Raw genomic sequence first — 12191 nt, forward strand, 5'->3', positions numbered from 1 at the left:
ATTTCTGCAAATCCCCCGCTGCTGCGGGAGACAGAAGAAAGGAGAACTTAAGGACCAAGATGGAAACCCCATAAACTAGCAGCAAGAAATGATGGGTAGCCTGGAAAGAGAACCCGCAAGCGGGCCGGCCCGTTGGCACGGCGATGGGGACATCCAGGCCAAGCGGCTTCTGTGGAGGGAGGCGATGAGCGGCGCGGTGCCAGGGGGCGGTCATCCTAAACGCGGGCTATTCCCATCCAGAATTTGAGGACACACTATGGATTCTGCTCAAAGTGGCCAGTCCCCATTCCGAATCTCGGACGGGTCATTGCGGCTCACTGAGCACTGATTTTCCAGCCTACGCGACTGCTAGGCGCAGCGTTGCATGCTGGTGCTCGCTACGGCGCTCATGAGGAGCCCATTTAGGTTAGCAGTTTCTGCAGACTGGCCATGAACTAGGACCACAAATGAATGGGAATCGGAGAGCCCTGCAAGTGATCAGCCCTGGGAAACAGGGAGCTGGTGGTCCCTGGAGTGCTCTGCCAACGTCCTCCCGTGAAGGATGGATCACGGAAAACTAGGATATTGGAAGAAGGAAGGCTCAAGGAGCCCAGGCCGGGGCAGGCCCGTGAGGACCAGACGAGTGCTGCTATTGACTATAAAGGGAGGCGTACCAGGCAGAGCACAAGGGGAAGAGATGGGACAGATGAACCACCAAGAATTGGGCCGTTACAAAAAAAGGAGTAGGACCTAGAAGAAGCCCCCTAGTGAGAGGGTATAGAGGACGTGGAGAGCAATCCCCATGAAAGTGAGGAGGACCCACAGGAGGTCAGAGGTCCGTACAGGTAACCGTGGAATGTTTCTTTTTATGCTTTTTAAGCCCCAAGAAGTATCTTTTCAATTCGGTCAATATTCATCTTCTTTACTATCTGTATATTAGGATCATGTTTCCTTATGAGCCTTCATCTTGAGACATCTGTGTTGGACATGGCCACTATGGGAATTTGTTCTGTTTGATTAGCATATTCTTTAAAAATAATTTTCCCCCCATTGCCTAGCCCTTACCACTCTTCTGCCTTAGAACAGGTTCTAAGACAGAAGGTAAGGGTTTTAAAAAAATGTTTTTTTTCCCACTGGAGGGAAATCATAGGGAGAAAAAGAAATTATCACTGAAAAAATAAAATGTAAACCTTCATCTTACAGACAGAAAAGTATGGTGTGAAGGTGAGATGATTTTCTACATCAGTTCAGTAGACTACCTAATGATGCTGGCTACTTCGTAGCCCTTTTCGGCAACCATAGCCCATTGGGCCATTATCTTCAGGTAACCATCTCAGGGTTGACTATTTGACAAATTACATTACTTCAGATTTATTCACATTGAATGAAACTCATCTGTTTTGTGTTCTCACAGTGGGAAATTCTTCCATAAGATAATTCCTATGAAAGTGGCTGAACAAAGGATGATATATGAATGTAATGGAATACTATTGTGCCATTAGAAATGATGAAAAGGAGTTTCAGAAAAGTTATATGAATTAATGCAAAATGAAGTGGACAGAACAAGGAGAACAATTTGTATGATATAACACTATAAGGACAAACACCTCCTAAAAGCTTGAGAAATCTGATCAAATGCATGACCAACCAGATTGCAGAGGATGATGCATGCTACCCCATCTTCTGGAAGAAAGGTGATAGCTTGGGGCAAAGAAGGAAAAGTGTTTTTTAAACATGACCAATGTAGGAATTTGTGTTTGCTTGACTAGGCTTTATATTACAAGTGGATTTTTCACCTGAAAAAAAATTTTTTTTTTCAGTGGACTAGGGGAAGAAAAAAGTTGATTTTTTAAACCAAAATAAATATCATTTAAAAAATTATTCCCTTCATGTCTGCATTTCATTATCCTGGAGTACTTAGAATGATCAGTCAATCCGATAGTTTGTTCACTTTACCTCTCTTCCAGGTTGCTTATAAAAACGTTTGAAGGCTGACTCCTGAAGGAGATCTCCCCAAACACAGCAGCAGCCCCTTTGGCTTGGTTTGGTTTGCTTCTTGGTTTAGAGGGATAAACAAGCAGACTAGCAATTCTTTGTGAAGAGGAACAGACTTAGATAATAGTAGTGCAAATAGATGGTGCATTTAAACTTTAAACAGGTACAAATGTGCCTTTGAGACCAATTGTCCTAAAAATCCTGTTAACGTTTCTTTAGCCATTAAAGTACTTGTTTATCCTCTGTTTCTTAACTGGACCTGTTCTGGACAAAATAGATGTGCAAATTCTATTTGGCTCAGGTCTTTAAAGTTTAAAAAAGAGCTTTCATGATACATCAAAACTCAGGCCACACCCCAAATTATTTTTAAAAAATAAATTCATATTATCATGCTGAAAGTCAAAATAGAGCAACTAAAAATAGCAGGTGACAGCAATGATCTAAGTCCAGAGGTATGGCTAGTGAGTCACAGGGAGAGACCAAAAGAGGGGCTGATGAAGCGTCACTGAGAGAGGCAGCAAATGCTCTCAAATTAAAATAGACGGTGCCTCCGGATTGGTGAGGAAAACCCTTCTTTCTTTCCAGGATTGTTTCTGTGTGACTAACCAAGGAGATAAGGTACAGAAGTGGAGCACATTTTTAATTTTCATGAGAGCGTTTCACGCTGTTTTAAAAGTTCACATTCATCTCTCCCCTGAGACTTGTGTGGCCTGGTCACTGCCCGACACAGATGAGGAAGGTAATGGTCAAAGCGGCCAACAGGGCCCAGCCGCAGTGGAGTCCACAGTCCCCACTCCTATGGCAAAGGCCACGTCTTCCCTGCTGCGGGTGTAGGATGTTCTAGGGCGAGAGGAACTGAGTACTACTTACTGCAGGTGAGTTGTAACAGATTCACGGGCCACATCGTGAATTTATTGAAAATTAACAAAATGACTCTACGCTTACCTTTCAGCCAAGAATATATGAAGAGCACTCCAACAGCAATGTTATACTTCAGGCCATGGAGAGTAACTCCTCCCTAGCAAGATGGGGAAATGGGTTATTTCATGCCAGGATAAACTCCCAACAAAAGAGCGAGCATTTCCTCTTTGCTTTCCCCACCATTCTCTTTTCTTTCCTTTTTTTTAAAAGGGATTTAAGGTTCTTTACCAATTCCATATTGTTTTCTAATTCTGTTCTTCCAAAGCCTCTCATGCAAAGAGGATAAGATTGCAAATTTGGAACTGGAAATGGCTTTAGAAATCATTTAATTCAACTCCTTGATTAGACAGCTAGCCCAAAGTTACAGAGGTTGTAAGTGATTCACACTCAGACCCTTTGAAGCCAAGCCAAGTGTTATCCAGTGGATCATACTGATGTTTGGAATCAAAAGGATGGGGGCAGCTGGGTGGCTCGGTGTATTGAGAGTCAGACCTAGAGCTGGGAGGCCCTGGGTTCAAGTCTGACCACAGACTCGTCCCAGCTGTGTGACCCTGGGCAAGTCACTTGACCCCCATTGCCTAGCTCTTACCCCTCTTCTGCCTTGGAACCAATACACAGTATTGACTCCAAGACGAAAGGTAAGGGTCTACAAAACAAGAATCAGAAGGCTGCCCGGTGGGTTCCTGGGAGTCATTCTCTCAGATAGGAGACCTCAGAGGGGAAAGCTTTCATAATCAGGTCATTATTACGGAGAGGCTGCAGCCCCGCTTACTTTCTCTAACAGCCCCCCCTTTCCCCCCAACAAGCTAGCAGGAATAGTCCACACTGTCCTTCAGCAAGGAAAAAAAAAGGGGTGTGTGGTGGTGGTAATCTTGATATATGACTGCTAAGTGACTTTAAAATCACTGTGAAAAAAAACCAAATGCCCAAAGTTAGACTCTGCATTCCAAGGAGAAAGGTGGCAAAAAGTATTTTTGGAGAAAAAGGAAGCATTTCACTAAGAGGGGCCGCGTCGGAACCTCGGGCCTTTTTTCCTGTTCCTGGAAAACCGGGCTGAGTAGCAATTCTTCCTCCATTCATGCTCCAGGAGTTTTATGAGTTTCATTTGAGATCGGTAAAGTGCTTCGTCACGGTCTAATGCCACGAAAATGAAGCTCGTTTCTCCGGCGTCTGCGCGGTCTCCCCATTCACTGAAACCTCTGCCATTTTTATTTGATTGCAGCATCTCGTGGTCACAAATACCGTGTTCCTAAAAAGGTGGAGGTTCCCGGAGGGAAAAGACGGCCCAGCCTGGGCCGCGCCGGCTAAAAACCAGAGTCTCCCCGACGACGGAAGGCCTTTCTCCAGAAGACGAAGCCTGTCTCTCAGAGGGCCCTTGGCTTGCGCCAGAGACCGTGCTAAGTGCTTTGCGGGATTATAGCCAGAAAAGGGAGGCCAGCAGAGGCGACGGGACTCGTCCAGGGTCTGAGGCTGCCTTAGAGCCCCGCCCTGCAGCAGCAGCCCCGATCCAGCCCTGCGGCAGTTGGCAGCCCCAGACAGCCCCAAGATGGCCTGGGCTGTGTGCCAGTAGCACCGTGCGTGCGGCACTTCTCTTCCGTCAATCCCCGCTCCTTTTTGGGTCGGGCTCCCGGGACACAGAACCTCAGCCAGTCTGCGGGCCTCAGGGATGACATGAACCAGCGCGATGTAGATGTACACGTGGTCCGGCCCGCGGCGCTGCGCGAGGAGGAGGAGCCAATGGGCGGGAGACGCCTCTGCTCTCACTCATTTTCCCCATCCGGCCTGGTTTAAAGGTAAGCTCCGTCGTTGTCCCTTCGCTGTGGGTCTCCCTTGGCGCCTCTTCCCTCCTCCTGATAAGGCCAATGACCCTGATGAAAGGCTCTAGAATCGGAGGCGGCCGCCCTAACTCCCACAAACCTCCAGGAAAACCCCCAGGCTCGCCTCAGAACCAATTAATAATCAAGAAATTCAGTGGGGAAAAAAAGAGAGCGACTTTCCAGCCCAGAGTGGTCCAAGAGCTAAGGCCAGGGAGAATAGGAAAGCCAGGGCCATGGTCAGCTACACCTCCAGCAGAGATGCGCCAGGGACACAGGATCCTGCAAGAGCAGCAGGCAGCCACCAGGAGGCCCCAGGGTGAGGATTCTGGAAGTTCTGGAGAGTAGGTGGTGAGAACCCTACCATTCTGACCTGGGACATGGGAGGCCCCCTAAAGATCCAGAACTCTGAACCTCAAAGAAACAGAGGTCTGTGTAAAAACCTAGAAGAGAGGAACAAAAAAGAGAGCAAGGTGGGGACAGCTGGGTAGCTCAGAGGATTGAGAGCCAGGCCTAGAGAGGGGAGGTCCTGGGTTCAAATTTGGCCTCAGACACTTCCTAGCTGTGTGACCCTGGACAAGTCACTTAACCCCCATTGCCTAGCCCTTATGACTCTTCTGCCTTGGGACCAATACACAGTATTGATTTTAAGACGGAAGGTAAAGGTTTAAAAAAAAGAGAGCAAGGCTAACCTCCACAGCAGAGAGTGGAACTTAGTCCTAGCACAAAACCCTAGGAACTCAAGTTAGATAAGAGAGTACAAAATAGTGAATCAGGATACCAAATAATCTTAAAAAAAAAAAAGATTGAAAAATCTAAGGATTCCTCCAAAAGAAGCATGCAACTCCATTAGAACTGCAGGGAGGGACTAAAAGGAAAAAAAGTGATATTCCACAAGAACTACATGAATATTTAGAAGAAATAGAGAAAGAAGTAAGAAATCAAATAAAGCTCTAAGGGATATAATGGAAAGAATAAATAGCATTGAACAGAACATGGTGAGAGGAAGGAGGTCCTGGAGGGAGAGTTCCTGGAGAGGTTTTGAAGGAGGCTGTGGAAGGTGAACTCAGGAGGAGAATTCTCTGGAAACATTTCTTGAAAGGAGGCTCTCTTGAAGGTGGAGCCTGAGGTTGGCATGAAAAGCCTTACCTAGAGAGATCTTGGGTGAGTGATAAAAACAACTGACTGATTTATTCATTCTTATTCCTTTCTTACTTTCTCTCTTTTTCTATTGATTAATCAGTGTATTATAAATTAAATTTCTCTATAAAACCCACTTGGCTTGGGCATATTCATAAATTGGGAATATATTCCCTGGCGACCATCTTATATTTATATAAAACCAAGACACAGTAGAAAACATATTTCAGCGGTCATAATTGTTATATATTTCCCTTGCTCCCAAACATTTTAATTCTCACAGTTTATGGCTCCCACTCTCTTATCTACAACTATTTAACACTCAAAACTATTTTAAATCTAACAGTTGTAAATCTTACCCAAGAAATGGACTCTCTGAAAACTTGAAGAGACCAAAAAGAAATAAATGATTCATGAAGACAACAAGAAGTATTAGAATCAAAAGATAGAAAAAAGTAGAAAATGTAAGATATATGATTTAAAAAAAAAAACACCTTATCTGGAAACCAGTTAGGAGAAATAATTTAAGAACCACTGAATTAAAAATAACTTAAAATGATGAAAATTAAGATAACGAAAGTAACTAATTTAAGAATCATGATTTTTTTTAAAAGCCTAGACAATGTATTTCAATAAATTATAAATGGAGGAGAGGGAAGGAGGAATAGAATTCCAAGGCTCAAAATTCTTTCTAAATTGTTGGAAACTGTTTTGACCATTTCATTGATGAAAAAATTAAACTGAATTAAATTTAAAAAGAGAAAAATTATAGACGAAAACTGTCTTGATCTAACAAAACTTAGTAAAGACAAAAGAAATACATTGATCAACTCCTGAAAGGTGTAACAGTTAAAATTTAGGGGAGATGGGGAGACTGAGGCATCTGAGGCAGGTAGAAATTAGTTTCTCTCTGCAAGGAGTATTATATCTTTTAGAGGTTTATTAAAGGCTAAAGATTAAGGAACATACAAGTAAGAAACATGTGCCTAGGCCAGAGGCCTAGACAAAATAACCTCACATCACGCAAGAGACGAGCCTGCTCTAAACGGAAGTCCAAAAAGAGCCAAGACCCCTCAAAAGCCTTTGAATCAACTTAAATACCTTCTCGATCTCGGCCCAGGTGAGATTACAAGGCATTCTGGGGAAGTGGAGCAAAGGCTCATGGGGATTGTAGTCCTGTATTCGAGTCTATTTTTTACATTCCCCCCTTTGATCGTTTGCAAAAAATTAATTTTTTTCCAAAGGATCAAAGGTACACCAAAAGAAAAAACCCATTAATGTCACAGCTAAGCCAAGATTCATTCCCAAATTAAGAAAATGCATCCAGAAGTATAGTTTGAATACCTACAAATGGGATCACAAAATCTGACAGTGTCAGCAACAAATGAGATCTTGGAATAAAATGACAAAAATCAAGAGAGATAGGCTTATAATAAAAAAAAATAATAACTTATTGGGCAAAGCCAAACATAATTCTTTGTAGGGGAAAGGGGATCTTTAATGAAGTAGAGGGCTTATAAGAATTTCTGATGAACAGACCAGAACTGAACAAGAAATCTCAAATACAAGCACAAGAATCCAGAGCATCCTGGGAAGGGAAATGTACATGAGCAAGTAGAAGGATCTGTATGATGATGTGATAATAACAATCTAATAAGAGGAGACAAAACAAGTCTCCCTTGAGAACCTTAATGTCTTAAAGGATACTGAGGTTAAATAAAAACAGTAGAGGTCCAGGGCTCTGTGGGTTGTGTTTGGAGGGCCAAAAGAGAAGAAAGGGAAAGGAGAATAAAAGGAATGTGCCAGTACAGGGAGGAGAAGGGGGCGGTATTTGCTCTTCCTCATAACTGGGGTGGGTGAGAAAAGGAACATTCAAACATGGAAGAAGAGGTGGGAAGAGCGGGCACCGCATGAAGCCGACCAAGTCACTGTCTTGGTTTTCACCATCCCACGGGGTTCTTCTCCAATCATTTCTTCCTCATTGACCCTCTTCTACTTCTCAAGGTATGAATATTCACAAAGGTTTCTCATTGGCCCACTGCTTTTTTTTTTAAACCCGTATCTGTTTTGGAAATGATATTAAATATGGGTTCCAAAGCAGAAGAACGGTAAGGGCTAGGCCATGGGGGTGAAGTGACTTGCCCAGGGTTATCCAGCTAGGCCACATTTAAACTCAGGACCTCCCATCTCTCTATCCCGAGACACTTTATCTCTACATTTTTCACATGATTGTCCTTGAAACCTTCCCTGCCTAGTCACTGATCTCTCTCTCCAGAGGATGTCCCAGGCCACAGAATTTAGCATGTCCCTAAAACCTATGTTCAGAGTTCATTCATTTGGTTCACAGGGTCACAGATTTGACCCAATGTGGCTGGGAAGAGCCTCAGAGACCCGCTGATCCGACCGCTTCATTCGAAAGGAGGAAACTGACTGACAAGCGATGTGCTCCAAGTGCCCCGAGTGAGAAGGACTCAAATGTGACCCGGGCCTCCTCCATCTAAACCCGGCGAGCCTCCCCAGCCTTCTCTCTGGAGCTAAACTGCAACCTTTCTGTCTTAAATGACTTTGGGTAATCCCCCCTCGCCCCCCAAGAATCCATCGCTGTTCCCCCATGGGGAGCAGGCTGGGAGGGAGGGCCTCGGGGGAGGCTCGTGCTTACCGCAGGCATGGTGAGCAGCTGCGTGGCGGTCACGTTCACGCCTTCGGGAATGACGTGGAGCTGATTGAGGCCTCTCGCGTGTTCCCGGAATAGCTGTGTCAAAGGGAAATCAGTGTGGAGATCATTGCAATCCTGTTCTGGGAAAGCCAGTACTTGCACTGGAGGGTCTGCGATGGTTTTCCTCTGTTCACTGTTTCCTATTTTTGAGCTTTTCTCCCTCTCTGGAGGGATAGGAAAAGAAGATGCTTCTGCTTTATCACCTATTACCTAAGAGACTGTTTTTTCTAGTACCAGGATGCTCTCACAATGGGCCTCCCCCCTCCTCCTGGGCAGCCTTGCTGATCACTAAGACAGGCTGGCCTTTCCCCCCTCAGGCCAGAGCAAAATAGGGCAGGACCCACAGAAGAGGATGGGAATCCCAGCAAGGAGCTAGGAGGGCCTTCCATGCTGGCTACCGCTACCATAGAGAGTGTCAGCCAAGAATAGAGGAAGTTATTTAAAAAAACTTTTTTTAGAAATTCTTTTCTCTTTGTTCTTTATTCCTGGAAAGCTCTAAATGTTAGGTATACTGAGAGTGGTGATGGGAAACTTCAATTATTTGGACATCCACCAAAAGAATGGCGGCTGAAAAATGGTTAAGGATAACTATTTTTTCAAAAGGTAGAAAAAGCAGAAAGGAGATGTGTTACTGTGGAAATGATTCTGGCAAATGGCAGTGATCTTGGGGAGGGGGTTCTTTTTTTTCCGTTTTATTTTTTCCTTTTTTTAAAATTTAGAATATTTTTCAGGGTTACATGATTCATGATCCCCCCCCCCTTTCCTGCCTTGGGGGGGAAATTCTTTTTTTTTTTTTAAACCCTTACCTTCCATCTTGGAGTCAATACTGTGTATTGGCTCCAAGGCAGAAGAGTGGTAAGGGCTAGGCAATGGGGGTCAAGTTACTTGCCCAGGGTCACACAGCTAGGAAGTGGCTGAGGCCGGATTTGAACCTAGGACCTCCCATCTCTAGGCCTGGTTCTCAATCCACTGAGCTACCCAGCTGCCCTTGGGGGGGAAATTCTTAAAGATGTTAGGCATCCCAGGGTGAGAAGAGCTAGAATGTGAAGCCAGATCTTCTCCATCTAAACCTAGCAAGCCCTCCCAGCCTTATCTCTTGAGCTAAACTTCAACCTTCGTGTCTTAAATGAACATGAGGCATATTAAGGCATACTAAATTACTATTAGGCATAGTCTGGTGCGCACCCTAGATTTTAGGAGAGGAAATGTCACCAATCAGAGAAAGAACTTCTTCATTCATTGAGTTCAGTGCAAAAGAGACAGAAAACTCTAAATTTTGACAAAAGAAATTATTTCCTGAGGAAGAGAGAGGAGACTTGTTGAAACAGACTAACATGGATATACATCGACCACTGCAGATCTTTCCAAAGTCTGTATAAAAGACTAAAGGGCAAGTGAGAGTGAACACAAAATAATGGCCATCCTGAAAAAACAGGAGCAAAGCTCAGAATGAAATGAGTCTTTTTTTCCGTTAAACCTTTACTTTCATCTTCAAATCAATAGTGTGTGTGTGTGTGTGTGTGTGTGTGTGTGTGTGTGTGAATTGAGAGCCAGGCCTAGAGATGGAATGTCCTGGGTGCGAATGTGGTTTCAGACACTTCCCAGCTGTGTGACCCTGGAAAAGTCCCTTAACTCCCATTGCCTAGCCCTTACCACTCTTCAACCTTAGAACCGATACACAGTATTGATTCTTTTTTTTTTTAAGATAGTTTGTTTTCCCAATTAGATGTAATAACAGTTTTCAATATATGTTTCCCAAAATTATATGGTTCAAATTGTCTCCCTCTCTACCTTCCCTCCCCTTTGTGAAAGGAAATTTTTATTCCCTTTGTCTATTTTAAGTTAATCAAGAACTTAAAGTACCCCTACTTAACACTTACCAAGTCTCTAAGAAAGAAAATTCATGCCTAAAGGGCACAAGTACTGCCCCCCTTACTCCCCCTCTCTGATGCTAAGCAAATTGAAAGGCTGTGATTGGTTCCTGAGATGTCATAGACCAGCCCATGGTGAAAGGATGGAGAAACCAGAGAGATAGGAAGTGATAGGAAGAAAACTGCTTTAAAAAGCCAGCATTCTGATTCATTCTGCTGCCTTGGTGGCTTTTGCTGAGGGAGGACTTCTGCCTTGGTGTCTCTGTGTTGGAGGAATTCTGCTGCCTTGGACTTCTGCATTGGAGATGGACTCTGTACTGAAGAGATTACTGAGACTCCTGGTTGGAGATTGGGACCTGAGGGAGCCTTTGTCAGAGTTGAGCTGGATTTCTTTGGATCTGCAATTATAAGGTATTTAGCTAGGTAATATTTTCTACCTCCTTGCTACATTTCCCTCTTTACTATCTCTACCTTGCTGTAATAAAGCTACTAAACAGCATTTTGGCTTAAGAAGTTAATTTTATATATGGTGACCACAATAATTCTTTTTTCAACCATTATTATTTTTGCTAAACCAAATATTTAATTACATCCCCTCATTTTCCAATTTTTTGCCACCACAAAAAGTGCAGCTATAAATATTTTTGTACACATAGGTTCTTTCCCCACTTTACAGACTTAGTGTTATTACTGGATCAAAGGACATGCACTATTTTATAGCCCTTTGGGCATAGTTCAAAATTGCTCTCCAGATGGTTGGGTCAGTTCATAATTCTACCAACAATGCATTAATGTCCCAATTTTGGCATATCCCTCCAGTATCGATCACTTTCTCCTTCACTGTCATAATGGCCAATCTGATAGGTGTGAGGTGGTACCTCAGACTTGTTTTAATTTGCATTCCTCTGATTGTAAGAGATTTAAAACACTTTTCATATCATTGACAGCTGAAAGCTGCTTGTTCATATCTTTTGACTATCTGTCAGTTGGGGAACTTGTGTTCTTATGAATTTGACTTAGTTCTTCATATATTTGAGAAATTAGATTTTTATTAGAGAAATTGGCTGAAAATTTTTTTCCTAGTTTGCTGTTTCCCTTCTTTTCTTGGTTACGTTGATTTTGTTTGTATAAACCCTTTTCAATTTAATATAATAAACATCATTTATTTTACATCTTGCAATGTTCTCTATCGCTTGTTTAGTCATAAATTCTTCCCTTCTTCATAGATCTGTCAGGTAAACTATTCTATGTTCCCCTAATTAATAATATTCATTCTAAGAGGGAAGGATTTGTTGTTTTAAATCAATCTTATTTTCTGTCTTAGTACCCATTCTGAGACAAAAGACTGGCAAGGGCTAGGCAGTTGGGGCTAAGTGACTTGACCAACCTCACACAGCTAGGAAGTGTTTGAAGCTAGATCGGAACCTGGATCACCCCAATTCTAGGCCTAGGGGGTCTACCCACTGTGCTTACATAGCTATCTTTACAATATTACATTTTTTTTTAAAAACCGTACCTTCCATCTTAAAATCAATACTATGTACTAGTTCTAAGACAGAAGAGTGGTAAGGGTAAGGCAATGGGGGTTAAGGGACTTGCCCTCCACTATATTCTTCTTTTTTTTTTTAACCCTTACCTTCCATCTTGGAATCAATACTACATATTGATTCCAAGGAAGAAGAGTGGTATCAATACTATGTATTGATTCCAAGGCAGAAGAGTGGTAAGGGCTAGGCAATGGGGGTCAAGTGACTT

At 43.2% G+C, this 12191-nt stretch overlaps 1 protein-coding gene and 1 long non-coding RNA gene across 5 annotated transcripts in view; one reads left to right on the plus strand and one right to left on the minus strand.

Moving 5' to 3' along the window:
* LOC103097953 (malate synthase-like) overlaps positions 1-12191 on the minus strand; it is a 76980-nt gene that overhangs the window by 6045 nt on the left and 58744 nt on the right. For 3 of the 4 annotated variants that reach the window (XM_007496306.3, XM_007496307.3, XM_007496308.3), the window contains 2 exons: positions 8509-8601; positions 2920-2992 (listed from right to left, as the gene is read on the minus strand). In XM_007496306.3, the coding sequence (XP_007496368.1) occupies positions 2920-2992; positions 8509-8601 (166 nt within the window). Of the gene's footprint in view, positions 1-2919; positions 2993-8508; positions 8730-12191 lie in introns of all 4 variants that reach the window. The other variant, XM_056802716.1, reaches the window with a different exon arrangement.
* On the plus strand, positions 1970-12005 carry LOC103097781 (uncharacterized). The gene is made up of 4 exons (XR_468844.3): positions 1970-2849; positions 4118-4688; positions 8197-9395; positions 9518-12005. It is a non-coding gene; the product is annotated as an uncharacterized LOC103097781 (long non-coding RNA).

Source organism: Monodelphis domestica, chromosome 6 (genome assembly GCF_027887165.1).
Source record: "Monodelphis domestica isolate mMonDom1 chromosome 6, mMonDom1.pri, whole genome shotgun sequence".
NCBI lineage: Eukaryota > Metazoa > Chordata > Mammalia > Didelphimorphia > Didelphidae > Monodelphis > Monodelphis domestica.